The 16,468-nt window shown below is 54.2% G+C and overlaps 1 protein-coding gene across 1 annotated transcript in view; it reads left to right on the forward strand.

Annotated features, from left to right (window-relative positions):
* The window catches only part of LOC133352347 (uncharacterized), a 61,533-nt gene that overhangs the window by 19,822 nt on the left and 25,243 nt on the right, over positions 1–16,468 (forward strand). Inside the window, 5 exon segments of the mRNA XM_061567944.1 lie at positions 1,260–1,446; positions 2,680–2,862; positions 5,022–5,153; positions 7,518–7,935; positions 8,761–9,089. Of these exon segments, the coding sequence (XP_061423928.1) occupies positions 1,260–1,446; positions 2,680–2,862; positions 5,022–5,153; positions 7,518–7,935; positions 8,761–9,089 (1,249 nt within the window).

Raw genomic sequence — 16,468 nt, forward strand, 5'->3', positions numbered from 1 at the left:
CAAGGGAACAAGTCCTTACTTACTAACAACTCCTTACTTACTAACAACTCCTCTATAATTTTTCATTACTGGAGGGGTTGCCCCCTCTACCTGAAAATCCTGGCTCCGCCGTTGCTCGCCAGGTTCACGCCTGCTTAGCTGTCTGGGTCAAATGAGAACTGGGCGCGTTCTGGGCTGTCTTGTATCATCGAATTTATTTTAAAATATATTTTATTTTTTTATCAGTAACTATTCTGTCGCACTGTGGAACACAAATTGCTTGGTCAAACTTTCCGGCGGCTTTTGCGTTGATTTAACATCGTGAATGCCTCGGATGTATTTCCACGTTCAATTCGTGCTCTAGTGCCGGGTTGGCATTTGCGTTGCTGCTGCTGCCGCTTGGCCAGGACAGAGCGAGCAAAGTTGCCATCTGTTGGTAAAGTCACGCCACTGCATGATTTCCTATTCTCTGTGTACAGCACGGTACAAGGAGTCCTCGCATAACGCGGTAGATGCGTTCCTGCAAAGTGCCACGTTGATCGACACATGATTTCCCCGTTGTAATCTAGTGTCTGCAGCAGCTGCGCGGACAAACTTCCCACGCCGCTGAGGAGCGCTCCTCCGTGTACCCGGCACGTAGCGATGCGTGGAATTGTTGATTCGATTGGACTCTTTATGTTCACAATACAGTACATGGTGGAATTGTGCACGTAAAAATTGCCGATTCTCAATTAATATCATCATTGTCATCGTCATCATCAGCCGTAATCAATCCACCGCTGGATGAAGGCCTTCCTGAGCCACCGCCACCTCTCACGATCCTCTGATGACAACAATCCACCCAGCACCTGCTAAGGAGCTGATCTCACAACTCCACTTCCTTGGTGGATGTTCCATTTGGACACTTTCAATTCCTTGGCTTGCCACTCTTACTCTTGACCACCTTCCATCGTCTGGCTCAGCCCTCTGACCTCCGAGCCATCCAGCCACCTCGTTTGTCATGGTAACAGTAAACATATATATTTTAAATGTAACCGCACCTTTGTGCACACGCACACACACGCACACATACACACCCGCACACACACACACCCACACGCACACATTCGCACGCGCACACACGCGCACACACACACCCACACACGCACACACATGCACATACACACCCGCACACACACACACCCACACGCACACATCCACACGCACACGCGCACACACACACCCACACGCGCACACACACCCACATGCGCACCCGCACACACGCACACACCCACACGCAGGACACTGAACAGCCGCACGGGTGCGGGAGCGACGCCGCTCTACCTGGCATGCCAGGAGGGCCACCTCGACTGTCTGCAGTACCTGGCGACGGAGTGTGGCGCCGAGACGAGCGCGCGGGCCAGCGACGGCATGACGGCCATGCACGCCGCCGCGCAGATGGGACACGCTACGGTCATCGTGTGGCTGGTGCGGCGCTGCCCGGCGTGGGGCGTGGGGCAGAGCGAGGAGAGGGACGCCGCCGAGACGCGAGAGATGCACGCGAGAGGTCTTGGGTAGGGTGGGCCCCGCTCGGGTGGGCCCTGACAGGGTGGTGAGGCCGGTAGAGTGGGCCCGAGTTGGGGTGGCCCAGTAGGGTGTCTCTGGGTAGGGTGGGCTCTGACAGGGTGGGCCCTAGTTGGGTTGGCCCAGTAGGGTGTCTCTGGGTAGGGTGGGCCTGGGTAGGGTGGGCCCTGACAGGGTGGACCTTGGTAGAGTGGACTGGGTAGGGTGGGCCTTAGTTTGGTGGGCCTGGTAGGGTGGGCCCTGACAGTGTGGTCCCTGACACGGTTGGCCCTGTCAGGGTGGGCCGGGTAGGTTGGGCCCTGACACTTGCACCCACACAATGGCAGGCTGGTCTGTTTACATTTTAATGGGTTCTTGAAAATGAAAATGGGAAAGCAAAACTGAAAATTGTCCAAAAGGAACGTCCATGCTTCGAATAACATTGCGAGGTATTGACTATGGAACGTACGCAAGTTGAATACATCGTGGTCACTGTTAAGACGAGTATATGGGCTTGGGCAGGATAGGGTAAGCAACGTGGGAATTCAGATGTAGATGTCATCAGAAAGTAGCAGTTACGATGAGGGGGGGGAGGGCAGGTGACCAAGACAAGAATTGCAGTGACACCCTCGGAGAGGGGTACTTGAAAGATGTCACCCGAAGCGATAAAAATACCAAAAGGTCATGTGGTGGCTGTGATGAGAATGCTCAGGTGATCCTTGAAGGATGCGTGTTGACTGTTACAAGGAGGGAAAGCCAAAAGATGAGATTACGAGCAAGTCTCGTAATCTCATGGTGGGGGTTTGACCGCCGGCGCCCACGTGCGTTCACGGCGAGGTTGGCGAGTGAGCCACTGATCGAAGCGGGCAGTGGCATCGCCACGTGGCCCGTGGTTTGAGATGGGTGACCGCAAGGTGCATTGTGCAGATTTTTCCACAGCTGCAAGACTCATAAAAGAGCAAGGAAGCGATGTCAGGGTGCGTTGGCAGCAACAGCATCGGTTGTGACCGCCTCCTAACCTCAACAGCATTGCGCCATCTTCTCCATCGCAGCCAAATCGTACTTCCCATAAAATCGTGAAATCTTTCCGCGCCCTCCCCCCCCGCGCTGCGTCCGCCCTCCTCTCCGAACCTCTCCGCAACCGCCTCCCCGCCGCAGGTGAGCTCCACGGCGCTGCGCCTAAGCGACACAGACGCCGACGGCGCCACGGCCATGCACTTCGCGGCGAGCCGGGGCCACGGCACGGTGCTGAGCTGGCTGCTGCTGCACGGCGGGGAGCCCACGCGCGACGCCTGGGGCGGCACGCCGCTGCACGACGCCGCCGAGAACGGTCACCTGCAGGTAGCGGCGGCCGAGGACGCTACCGTCGAGGACGTTGCGTCTGGTTTCGTGGCTCGTCAAGGAGCGTGAACCACCATCACGCCAACGCCAGTCGTCCTCGCGGCAGCGGCGGATTTTGGCCGTCGCGCAACGATGGTTACCGCATCGCGCTCTGTCAGACGCGCTTCTGCGGCCGTCTGGAACGCTTTTCGGAAGCCACTGGAGCTTTGCACTTTTGAATCTAGATTGAAAACGAATTTCATTAGAACTGCGCTTTGTGTTTTCGCTTGTTTTCCTTCCCCCGCACCTCCGCTTCGCACGGTTGGCTGCTTACGGTGCAAAAGAAGTTCAACATCTATTCACATGCGTGTTCGGTCATCATCCTCTGAGTGCCGCTGAAGCCCGTCTCAGTAACTTGCCCTCCTGCTCCCTGCACACGTGTCTCACCCATCATGACCCGCGCTCACTGATTTCTCCCGTAACGATTAACTTCCACATTCCATTCCGAACTTCCAAGTTGCTCACCCTATCCTCCTCCACCCTGCACGTGTCCTCTCACCTATCGCAACCTCCTCTTACGAATGACATCTATAAGCTCTCTACTGACACGTTCTATTGCGAGCTTCAAAATTTGCCAAATGTGAAACATTACTCGCGATTTTACTTGATTGGCAAACACATAGTCGCCTGTCGCCCCCTACTGTCAAAAACTTAGCAAGACTCTCCTGAAAAGAGCCTTCACGCAGTGAGATTCACCCAGGGTGAACAGTTGTGGGGAGCGGTAGTGTAGCGGTTAGCACGCTGGGCTAAGAACCCGGCGACACGGGTTCGATTCCCGCTCACGGCCAACACCAGTGACGATTATCTGAACTGGTCCCGGGTCTCCTCTAAGTCGACTCAGCCTCAAATGAGCACCTTGTGCGGTGTGTAAACATCGCCACTAGGGAGACGGAGACAAAGGCGGTCGGGTGTGGTACTGGCCACCCACCCCCTCGTGTACCGTTCCGGCCTTCATAGGTGCTCGCTTCAGCACTTTCCCCTACGTTCTGTTAAGGCTATACAAGGGATCTTTGTCTTTGTGTGTCTTTGTGTGTGTTCGTGCAGCAATGAGCAGTGCGCCAGGTGGCTAAAACAACTTGGCACTGTAGGGGGCACAAGTGGTGCATCTCGGCTGTTATCTCACTCGGTCAACCCGTGGCACCTACGTGTGTCCCGTGACCTTGAAGTGCACATGGCCTGGCGCAAGCGCCGTGGTGACGTTACCGCCACTTAGTGGCGAATGGCGGTTGTTGTTGTTTGTGCGGCGCTGCCAATGGGGAGCGGTAGTGTAGCGGTTACCGCACTGCGCTACGAACCCAGCGACCCAAGTAAAAAATTTCCGCTCATGGCCAACACCAATAACGAGTATCAGAACTGGTCCTGGGCCTCTGCCTCGGTTGAATCCGCCTGAAGTGAGTGCGCGGTGCGATGTGTAAAGACCAGCACTGGGGAGACAAAGGTGGCCGGGGCGTGGTGCTGGCCACCCACTCCTGTCGCTTGCTGCACCGGACTTTGTAGCTGCTGTCTAACAGCGACTCGCCCCGGCAGTCTGTGTGGGCCCAGAGTCAGAGCTGCGTGCGGCTCTTGATGGGGGGCTGCTTCACGACGACGTTTATTGAAGGCCACCACCGTCTCGGATTCACCAACCTCAGCGTATTGCGGCTCTTGAAATATTGAAGTTGTTTTTTTGTTACCGAATTCGAACAAAAAAACTGACGGTTCTATGTTAGGGGCCGTCCATAAATGACGTCACGCGATTTTGTACGATTTTTGACCCCCCCTCCCTTTGTCACGCGACATCACAAAGCTCTGCCACCCCCAATTTTTTTTTAACATGCTTCAAATCGCTTTAAACTATTGTCATTGTAGTGCGTATGTAATGTGGCGCTGCACTCTGATGTTGTAGGAGAAAACATCAAAAAGTAAAATTAATTAAGTAGAACGTGTTGTCTATATTTATTTAAAGTTACGCATTTTCATGTGATGTCACATTTCTCAAACCCCCCGCCCTCCCATCGTCACACATCGTCACAAATGTCTGACCCCCCCCCCAGGTGCGTGACGTCATTTATGGACGGCCCTTTATTTTGGCTGCCGACCCCTGGTGTAGGCTATAACGGGGGGGATGTTTGCCGTTGCAGTGCTGCCAGATCCTGGTGGTGAACGGCGTGGATCTGCGCGTGCGCGACAACGACGGCTGCTCGGCTGCCGACTTGGCAGAACACAATGGGCACACACGCTGCGCCAAATACCTGCGCACCGTCGAGAACATGGTGAGCGGCGTGGCGGTGAGTGGCGTGGCGGTGGCGATGGGCAACTCACGCGGCAGGTGCCGCCCCGAGTCACGATCGCCGTGGGCGACACGCGGCGTGGCACCCGGAAGACGCGCATCCCCAACGTGGGTTCTTGGTTGTCAGTTTCCTTTGTCCAAAGTTGTATCCGGACTGCCGTGGACTCTGTGTCGTAAGATGAAGAATACAATTGGAACTGTCGCAGAGCAGCGCGACCATTCGTGTCAGAGAATGGACCGTTGAAGCGGACATCACAGAGTTACCGCTGAGGTCCCTTCAAGTGACAGCCGATCCACAGGGTAGAGGGAATCACTTTCCCTCCTAACCTTGCTACTGAAAGTATTGTCTGTCGCATGATAGCCAAGCTGGTGTTTTTAATTTGTAAGAGCTGGAATTTACATATTTAAATTCAGCACCGTCGATTATTGGTGCATTGATGACCCGACAGAGTCCATCAACTCACCACACTTCCAGAACCCTGTTGAATCACAGCGACTGAAACCTGGATGTGAACCGATGGATCTCAGTGATGCCTGTTCAGCGCTGTGCCCTCCGCGCCACCTCCGCCAAGTTGACTCTCACACGGCGGCTCTTAAGAGTGAATGTGAGAGTGGGTGAGTGCTGCCAGTTAACCCAAGGTCAGTGGCCAACGCTGTTGGTGCCTTCACACCTCGCCAGTCGCCTCCTTCCCTTGTGCTAGATCCCACAGCTGTTGCAAGGCCTACACGCAACCCTTCAAGGTCTGCTCTTAAAGTTTCTCTGCATCCGGATTCTTTTCGTTTATCCCGAAGTTGCTGACAATGCCACACAGGAGACTGCGGGTTTGCGAAGCGCCTCGCGCCGTGACCGCTTCTCGCGATCTCGTGCACGCGCGCCTCGACAACGCTTGAGACAAAGTGGAGATCTAACTTTCGATGAAATGAGTACCGAGTCGGGGGCATCCCCTAGGTTGCCTCGGCCTCACATGAGTACATCCTGGTAAGGGGCTTCCTCTAGGCTGACTCGGCCTGAAATACGTACTCGGTAAGGAACTTTCCCTTAGGTTGACGGAGCCTGAAATAGGCACACAAGTCAACTCGCCCACGTCTCTCTGTAAACGTTGTTTCGGGCGTCGAACCCAGCACCGCACGAAGCGTTCCGTCGGCTCCCGTCTGTTGTGAGCGAGGTCCCTCCCGCACGTCACCGTAGACACGGACACCGCGTCCGCTTTGCCGTCCCCGTGGGATCTGGCTCGGGCTGTTCAGCTCACACAGCCGCGAGGCCTGCGGCCACACCAGACTCTCGGCACCGCCACCGCTGTCACCGCCACCACTGCCACCACCACCAACACCGCCACCGCCGCAACTACCGCCGCAACCACCATCACCTTTGTGGTGGCGGTGGCTGCCGTGTGCCCGCTCACCCTGTTTGCGTTACACCGCCTCGCCCGCGCGGCTGTTTGCCGACTCTGGCGGTGTGCGCAGGGAAATGTGAACGGCGCTGTAATTGTAGCGCCTGTTTGTTTGTGTTTGACGTTGCGTGGGGCGTGCGCTCGCACGCGCGCGATCCTTCGTGCCGTTCGTGCAAGTTTACGTCACCGCTTGACATCCTGGTTGTGCAGTGCGTCACTGGGTGATTAGTTTTTTTATCGTGACCGACGTCGCTTTGGTGGAGCAAGCAGCTTGCAGAACATTCAGAGATGGCTTCGTGGCTTCTTCACAGCGACTTGCGTCGGCATTATTTGAGATTGAGATTGAATTGCACTGCCCTGCTGTTAGACCTGGTTTGAGGTTCCACCTTTTGTGTGCTGATCAAATAGTTATTGTTCATTTGATAGTGCATTCACTCAGGAGATCGAGTGCATGTCTGCGTGATTTTCTCTTCCAATAAACCTTGTTTTCGTCCAACTCAAGTCGACGTGGTTTCCGGTGGTTGAATTCCACATTTCTGTTGCAGCAGTCAGTACTCCACGTGTCAACAATAGTTGACTTCTCACAAAGTGTTCATGATATAATTCCACATGAACCAGGACCATTCTCGAATAGACTTGACATTCACCAAGGCTGCCCCAGCTCAGTTTGACACTTAGGCTTTTGCAACCGATATTATTCGTAATAAAGGCTTGATGGGTTAGATCGCTGAAGTACAAACGTGTCGTTCACCCGTCACCACCCGACACGGCCAACCAGCAAGGTTTGTCGCGTAAACAAAACGCGCCAATTAGTTACCGCTTCAGCCCACCGGTGTGTTGGAGAGTAAATCCACAACATTTACAAGTTGCTGGTAATTACATTCAGCATCATTGGGCGATTTTGCCCTCGCAACATAATAAAATAATAATCATTATTATAACGTTTGTCTTCTCAGAGCCCAGAGAGCAGAATCCTGGCGCGTGAATATTCGATGGAAGGTCTGGCGACCACCGATCACGACCACCCGTCTGCCAAGTCTGCTGCTGCCGCCGCTGCGGCGGCAGCAGCAGATTCGTCGACCTTCGACCCCGACGCCGGCACCGTTACCAACCAATCGGGAAGCAGGGTCGACGGGTCGGCGGTCCTGCGGGCGTACCTGGACCTCCTCGACCCCGACGAGAAGGTGGCGGTGTTGGCGAGCGACCGGCCGGACGGGGGCGAGGGGACGGCGCCTGCCGCGTCGCGAGGCGCCCGCGCAGAGCGCGTCAACCCTGTGGAGGTGCTGCAGAGGAGACGCAGCGAGCTGAGACCCGTGGTGACGCAGGAGTCGCTGGGCAGCGCCCCAGACAACGTAAGCGGGCGCCGATCGCGGCGTGCGCGTGAATGGGTGGAGCGGCTGAGCGCGAGCGGTTCAATGCCGCACTGTGACCCAAGTTCGGTTTTTTCCGGCCACGGCTGACGTCGCCAAACCACGCTCATCGGCGTGGTAAAAAACAACAAAAAACGGTTCCCTTAACCAGCTCGGCCTGGGGAGGCTAGCAGCCCATCCACGCCTCTCCCACCCGTCAGCCTTGTAACCATCGGGTAGGGGTTGGCGAGCACGTACATTCGGCGACATTTAACCCTAACGGCTAAAACTGAATAAAATGGTAACCATTAACTTTTATTGAGACGTGCCAGCTCGGTGGTGGGCTGTCACCTGCGGGTGGCGTGGAGCTGTCTGTGCGTTCATCCTTGCGTGCGTACGTCCATCCCATGTGATGGGCAGCAAACGAATGCGCAGCCCGAACAGAGCAGCTGTTTTGCGCCGTGTGTGTCCACTGGACCCAGCGGCACAGGGGGTTGTGGGCGCTGCTGGCCGCACTGCGTCACAGTCAAGATAAGACAAGCGGGCTGCCTGCGAGATGCAGCCACATGAGAGTAATGTTCATCGTGTGACATTCAAGCTGATGTTTTAATTCTCCTAGCTGGATTTAGCCAGATTTTATGAGATGGGTTTTTTTTGTGCATTTATTGGTAGCCCGGCCGAGGCCACGACTCGCTACGCTTGAGAACCCGGCTCAACGTGTCGTTTTTATAATGTCATAATATTTTACTATCGCCTCTCGGCATCCTTCAAGGGCCATCATAGCTCATCGCGAGCGGTGCAACACGCGCGCCCGCACGTGTCCGCGCGTGCGTGTGCGCCCTCCCTCCAGCATCCCCGTGTCACACGCTCCTCGACCCGAAAACAACGAGCGAAACGGCCGTCACCGAGAATCCTACCCGCGCCGCCCGCCCGGTACGCACCAGTGCGGTAATTAAATTTTTTAGTAGCGAGGAAGGGGTTACGTTTCGCCTGTCCCGGATGAACCGTGTTGCCGCGCACGCACAGACACGCGCACGCAGACACGCACGCAGACGTGTGCGCATAAACGCGCGCACACGCGCGCGGCATTTCTACCGCACATCCAGCCAGGAGCGGAGAGAGAGACGGACGGTCTTCAGGTACGGAGCTCCTCGCACGCGCCCGTCCGCCGACCCCCAGGCAGGTGCTCGCGCTGTCTGCTCGAGAGTTCGTTGACAATGGGGGCGAGAGATCGCCGAGTTGACGTGTCGGCCGTCCTCTAAGTGAGGCGACGGCAAAGTGCCGTGGAGAGGTCATCGTCTCCTGCCTGACAGCCTCGAGTCAGCGATGGACATTCCACGTTTCTGTGGCGGAATGGGTGAATCCATAGGAAGAGCCACTGCTGAAAGGGAGACCTTGATTGGAATATAGCGACGTGCAGCTGTACGGGAAGGTACTTGTGTGTTTGCGCATCCTGTAAAAAATGTACGATGAACAAGGGATATTGTAATGATAATAATAATTATGATAATTTACAGAGCTTTTGTCAAGTCTAGCATGAATGAAGGCTGTCGTTGGGTGGGAGTTCTTTTTTTGTGGGGGGGGGGGGGGGTGTTTGACCATACTTCACCACACGGGTCAGTGCCGATTCATGAAAACGACTGGGTCAGATTTCACTCGTCGCTGACGTTCGTCGTGGCGTCGGCGTTGTGGTCTCGGGTGGCCGAATGCGGAGTGCGTTGCGCTGTCCACTACTGCTGCTCCACCCTTATTGTGTTAACAACGTGTCAGGCGGTGTGTGTGTTCGTCACGTAAGACATTGTTACTGTTAAGACAGCGCTGGCCAGGTGATACTGTGAGCACAATTCAAAATGACGTCGACTTCATCATCCCTGCCGCGTCAATAAATTATGTACCTCGCGGTGAGAGGTTGCCAGTGGTTGTCAAATCAACAGGGATGTCCCATCCATAAGAATGTGGAATTTCCACCTTTGGCTCAGTGCTGCCGGCAGAGATGAACGCCACCCCAAGTTCAAGTTTAATCGGAATTCACCGATTATTTGAATGGACTTTGCCCTCAGTATCACCCGTGTTCATGCTTGTTCAATCAATTAGATTTAATATCCACGATCAAATTACCTTGAACGCGCCCGATCTCATATCTCGCAATCTCAGCAGGCCGGAGAGCGTAGGTTGGTAATTAAATGGGATGATTATTGGACGGCAAGGTAGATGGGGACACAGTGATGGATTCTTGAATCTATGTGTGGAGTTTTGAGCGATACGCCCTCTCGTAAGCTCGGTGGGTTTTCTCTGGGTTCTCCGGTTTCCTTCCACGAGAAATCAAGCACTTGCTAATGGTATTGGCCAGACACCTCAATGCAGTAGAGGACCCTCTTGAAAACGTCTTGGGACCCAGGCTATGCTGTGCAATATTATTATAATAGACATTTTGTCGTGAATTGGTTGAGCGGTAGCGCAGTTTTATTCCTGGCCATGGGTAACACCAATTATTACGAGTTAAATATAAACCCATCCCGTGACCCCCCGCAAGTCCAGACCACCCTTGCGCAGAACCCCATGGCACAGGGAGGCTTTCATCCAGCAGTGGATAGATTTAATACTCTCCATGACTAGAGCATTTACAAACCAAACGACATCAGTTAACATTTCATACTCTATGGTACCTGCGTAACTTTACCGAAAGAACCAAAGAGTATAGAATCCTGCAGTCACGAAAGCTTCAAATCAAGGAGGTAACATTTCAGTTTTTTTTTATTTAAACAACTCGCGACGTTTTATATATATTTTTAGACGGAGGCACCCATCTTCGTCGTTCTCCCAGGTGTCTCCCAGGTGTTCTCCCAGGTGTCTCCCAGGTGTCTCCCAGGTGTCTCCCAGGTGTTCTCCCAGGTGTCTCCTAGGTGTCTCCCAGGTGTTCTCCCAAGTGTCTCCCAGGTGTCTCCCAGGTGTTCTCCCAGGTGTCTCCCAGGTGTCTCCCAGGTATCTCCCAGGTGTTCTCCCAGTTGTTCTCCCAGGTGTCTCCCAGGTGTTCCCCCACGTGTCTTCCCAGGTGTCTCCCAAGTGTCCCCCAGGTGTCTCCCAGGTGTTCTCCCAGGTGTTCTCCCAGGTGTCTCCCAGGTGTCTCCCAGGTGTTCCCCCAGGTGTTCTCCCAAGTGTCTTCCAGTTCTCCCAGGTGTCTCCCAATGTTCTCCCAGGTGTCTTCCAGTTGTTCCCCCAGGTGTCTCCCAGTTGTTCTCCCAGGTGTCTTCCAGGTGTCTCCCAGGTGTTCTCCCAGTTGTTCTCCCAGGTGTCTCCCAGGTGTTCCCCCACGTGTCTTCCCAGGTGTCTCCCAAGTGTCCCCCAGGTGTCTCCCAGGTGTTCTCCCAGGTGTTCCCCCAGGTGTTCTCCCAGGTGTCTCCCAGGTGTCTCCCAGGTGTTCCCCCAGGTGTTCTCCCAGGTGTTCCCCCAGGTGTTCTCCCAGGTGTCTCCCAGGTGTCTCCCAGGTATTCTCCCAGGTGTCTCCCAGGTGTCTCCCAGCTGTTCTCCCAGGTGTCTCCCAGGTGTCTCCCAGGTGTTCCCCCAGGTGTTCTCCCAGGTGTCCTCCCAGGTGTCTCCCAGGTGTTCTCCCAGGTGTCTCCCAGGTGTTCTCCCAGGTGTTCTCCCAGGTGTCGCCGTGGCAGGGCGAGCCGCTCACTCTCGCGCCTTGGCCGTGTGCACCCGCACTGCCGCTAGCCCCGTCGCTAACCGTCAGGCGCATGCATCGTTGTTTACTCGGGGCTTTTTAGAATGTTGATTTTGGCAGTATATTTATTTCTGTCTTTTGGTTTTGTTTGCTTTTAATTACTGTTGTTATTCTTTTTTAATTTACTGCCCGCTTGTGTGCGCTCGTGTACCCGTTGTGACTAATGTGTGTACCGAGCGGAGTGGGGTCTGCTTCCTTAGAGTCACTTCAACCACAGTCGTCACCACCCCCACCATCACCACCACCGCCACCACCATTGCCTCCATCACCAACCTCATCATCACCACTGTCACCACTACCGTCGTCACCACCCCCGCCATCACCACCATCGCCACCACCGTCGTCACCACCCCCACCATCGCCACCACCGTCGTCACCATCAACCCTACAATCACCACCATCGCCACCACCATCGCCACCATCACCAACCTCATCAACACCACTGTCACCACTACCGTCGTCACCACCCCCGCCATCACCACCATCGCCACCACCGTCACCACCATCGCCACCATCACCAGCCTCATCATCACCACTGTCACCACTACCGTCGTCACCACCCCCGCCATCACCACCATCGCCACCACCGTCGTCACCATCATCACCACCATCACCACCACCATCACCAGCCTCATCATAACCACTGTCACCACCACCATTGTCACCACCGCCACCATCACCACCATCACCAACCTCATCATCACCACTGTCACCACTACTGTCGCCACCACCACCCCCACCATCACCACCATCGCCAACACCGTCGTCACCATCAACACCACCACCATCACCACTGCCACCACCATCGCCAACCTCATCATCACCACCGTCGTCACCACCCTCACCATCACCACCATCGCCACCACCATCGCCACCACCGTCGTCACCATCGCCACCACCATCGCCACCACCATCGCCACTATCGCCACCACCATCACCACCATCGCATGTATGTATCTATGTTGTTGAACTTTCGCACTGTACGTGGCCAACCGTACTAATCTTGTTCCAGCCGAGTCATCGTCGTTTATTTCCTGGAGAGAGGCGGTCTGTCATAGGAGAAGAAGAGGCGGGTCACCTGGAGAAAACCGACGCGTGCGAGGGAGCAACACTGAATCCCATACAGATGGGACGTGGAGATTAGTCGACATGTTGGTGGACTGCCATTATCCTGGCAAGCCGGGGTATGGCACCTCGAAGCCCAGAGGGAGGGAGCTGCACATCATTTGTGCGATCCACCACCCCTCACCTCCACAGTGCTGGGTTTAAGGGCCACGTGCATAGCCACCAGCTGAGTCAAGGGAGTAACGCTTAAAGCGTCACACAGATATATCCAGTTATCCTTTACTGCCGGAGCCAAAGGCTCTAACGCCTGAGATTCCCAGACGGTCTGAGTGCTCTCAGGGTGATTTAATGGCTCGGGAAGAAATAAAATGCGTGTTAACATTAGTTCAAAACGTAATGTGCATTTAAATATGATCACAAAAGAGGGTACAAATAAACACGTAGGATTTCGTGACCAATATTATCCAGAATAGAGGTTTATTCGGTTAGATCGCGTAAGTATGAATGCTGAAACAGAAGGATTTCTCTACAATTTTGGCTGTCGCCTGATGAGGCTGGTTGTCATTAACGGTGAAACGTCGTACTCGAATGTTGTGGGTTTACTCTCCAACACGACTGTGTGCTGAACTAGTAACTAATTGGCACGTTTTGTTCACGTGACAAACCTTACTAATTGGCTGTGTTGGGTGGTGGCGGGTTTAACGACGCATTTATATTTACGCGATCTAACCGAAAGAAAAAAAATCTCTATTATAGGGTACAAATGACAAAGCGGTGCTGAGCAGGGTCCACGCACAGGTCGAGTGATTGCTCTTTACAACCTCTCGTTCGGCAGGCCAAACAGAGAGCGTTTAATTTCCTGTCCCCCCCGGCGCCACGTTCGTGAGCTCTCTAACCCCTGCCGCGCCTCGCTCTGCGAACACGATCCCACCCCAAGCCCCAAGTCGGTTCGCTGCCGTGTCCTCTATGTTGTGCAACACGAAGGGAAACAGAGAGAGAGAGAGAGAGGTGGGGGAGGGGGGGAGAGCGAAATTCTGACCTCAACGTTTGCTGTCTTTATTTACGTTCAAAATTAATGCCGCGTCATTTATGGTGGAATTGATCTTGTTGTTACTTTGGTGTTCGGCCTGTATATTTGGCCACGGCTCGGACTCCCTGGCTCTAACCATGCGTCCAGCCGCACTCGTGTGTCACTCGTGCGTCTTTAGAAACCAGAACTAGACTTAAGCGAAGGCCCACTGAGCTACGTAGCTCTTTTTTTTCAGAAGCGACCTGGCCACAAATGATAGCTCAACGAAGTGGCTTATCACGTGGGAATGTATGGCAGCCAAATAGCCTAAACGCGTAGAGACGTTGATTCTAAACGTGGAGGGAAAGACCGGAGAACCCGGAGACAAATCCACGCGACCACGGGGAGAGAGACACGCAAACTCCAAATATTCAGCAGCAGGCGTCAAGGTTTGGTTTGAACGCACAACCTCCTGTACACCAGGCGAGGTAGTTAACAGCTCGCCAACGGGGAGTGGCTCTGCCCTGAGTTTAGAGGCCAAGCGTTTGGTTCAATCGTCGCGTCTGTGTCACGCCGTAAGGTAAAGTGCCCATTCAGAACCGTTGCAGGGCGGTCGTGTTGTCGTCTGATGACTAAAACTCCGCGGTGGAGTCGGTGGTGGAATGTTTTGTTGACAATATTGTGGATGACAGATGGGGGTGGGGGGGGCGAGTTGGGAAGTCGCATCAGATGGGTTCCCGCAGCCGGGGAGGTTCGATCGGCAGAGTAGCCGGCTGGCAGACAAACACGAATCATGCCCGATTAGAAATAAAGATCTCGCAGTACAATCGTCAACATTTCACAGTCGACGCATCAAAGGAGTGACGTGGATTCAAGCGCGTCACCGCCAGTGCCTTAAACCCATAGAAGGCAACAAGTTAATCAACGTACACATCTAAATAAACCATCACACACACGGCGAAAGAAAGAAAGACGGACACAAAAAATGAAACAATGCGACAAACCAATCGCTATAATTACAGTATTGTAAACGTGTGCATATTTGCTCAGGGCAGTAACAATGCACATCCTTGGCCGCTCTGGGTGCTGACGGGTGGTGGTGGCGGGGTGGGGGGGCGCCGAATTTGAGAGCTGCGCGCACGCAGCTGCCGCCCGTCGAGGTGCATCACCATGGCGCGAGTTATTGCCGCGGTGCGCGCACCTCGCAGCCCACAATGAACACCTCGCGTTATGTCCCGCGGCCGGCTCGGGTTACGGCAAACACCGCCGCTGCATTGTGCGGGCGGCCGAGACGCGGTTTTGGAGGGTGGGGGGGTATTGCTCGCCGCGAAAGAAACGATGTCCAAATATAATAAACGTGCGGTGGGGCGATCACGCGACGAACGCCCCCGCCGCTCCGAGCGCGAGGCGTCTTCCGCGGCGGAACAGTCGGAGCACGCGCGCTCGCTGTCCGGATATCGGGACGCCGTTTTGTGTTCAGCGTTTGGCGTGGTTGCCGGTCGCGGTGGCGGCGTCGACGTTGGCAGAGGCGGGGCCGAGACGAATATTTTGTTGAGTCAATTTTAACCGTTGATGGAATATTGCCCCTGAAAGCCATGCAAAAGTTCAAGGTAAGAATTGTCCGTGTCGTGCCGGTTGGTTCGTTTCAACTTGTCATTTTTTGTCGGTGATCTCGGTGCGGAGTGCCTTGGTGGCGGTTTAGCCGGAGCGGAAACACACGAACCCTCCCCTGCAAAAAGGGCTTCCTTACCCCATCAGGAGGACACGGAAGGCATGTCTAGATGATATGGCTCGATGATGAGGAGAGGGTTTAATCGTAATGTAACCTCGTGCTCTTTGATGCGAACGACGTATGTTCGTGATTCCGGTCTGCGCTGCCAGCTTCATTAATGGGGTTTTTTATATTTTGAAAATTAAGGTGACACTTTCGCCCTCTGATTCAGGGGTTTGTCTCAACATATGCGTGGCCTGGAACTTTATTTGCGGTGTTTTTGGGGGTGATGCAAGTGTGGGATAACTCGGCTGGGCTGTGAACACGGTGTAGCAAGGCTGGAAAAAGAACAAAAGCTGTCAAAATATAGGGACAAAGCACCCAAGACGAATGACATCCATCAAAATATTAAACTAAAATGTTAGCTATGTTTTCACGAAGCGTTGAGCTCAGATATGAGTCGTTGTCAACTAAACCCGTCATCACTCAGCAGGAGTCGATAAAATGTTTTAAACGTTTGAGGTGTCCGTGTGGCTCAGAGGTGAGAGCATTGGGCTGTGGTACCGTTGACAGCCTGAGTTAGACTCGGGGGAGACGCGCGCGATTAAACCCGCCGGGTTCTCCAGTGCAGCGAGTTGATGGCCTCAGCCCTGTCACAGAGGGCCGCACTAAAAGCAGCCCACGTTCTGTTCAATTTGGGTTTGAACTTAATTTGGCTAAATCCCAACTGGACTTGAAAAAATTGTTTGACGTTCAGACTAGTTTTACAGTCGGGTAATGAACAACCTCTTGGCTTTTCGTGATTCCTTCGTACCCTCTATCGCGGCCACTCAACCCTTGCCGGCGCCTGCTATCGACATCATTATATTCTGTCACCGTTTTTTAAACTACGTTAAGCGCCTTCAGTGAAGACGCTCTATAAATATTAACTATGTTGTGTGAAGTCAGTCGTGTCTGTTGTAAAAAGAGAGACACCCGCCCCAGGAATGATTCCTCCCACTGGCTTAGGGTCACCAACGGCAAACCTCCAATGAGCACGCTTGGCCATG

The sequence above is a fragment of the Lethenteron reissneri genome, chromosome 40 (genome assembly GCF_015708825.2).
Source record: "Lethenteron reissneri isolate LAM-NWPU_2019-01 chromosome 40, ASM1570882v1, whole genome shotgun sequence".
Taxonomy (NCBI): domain Eukaryota; kingdom Metazoa; phylum Chordata; class Hyperoartia; order Petromyzontiformes; family Petromyzontidae; genus Lethenteron; species Lethenteron reissneri.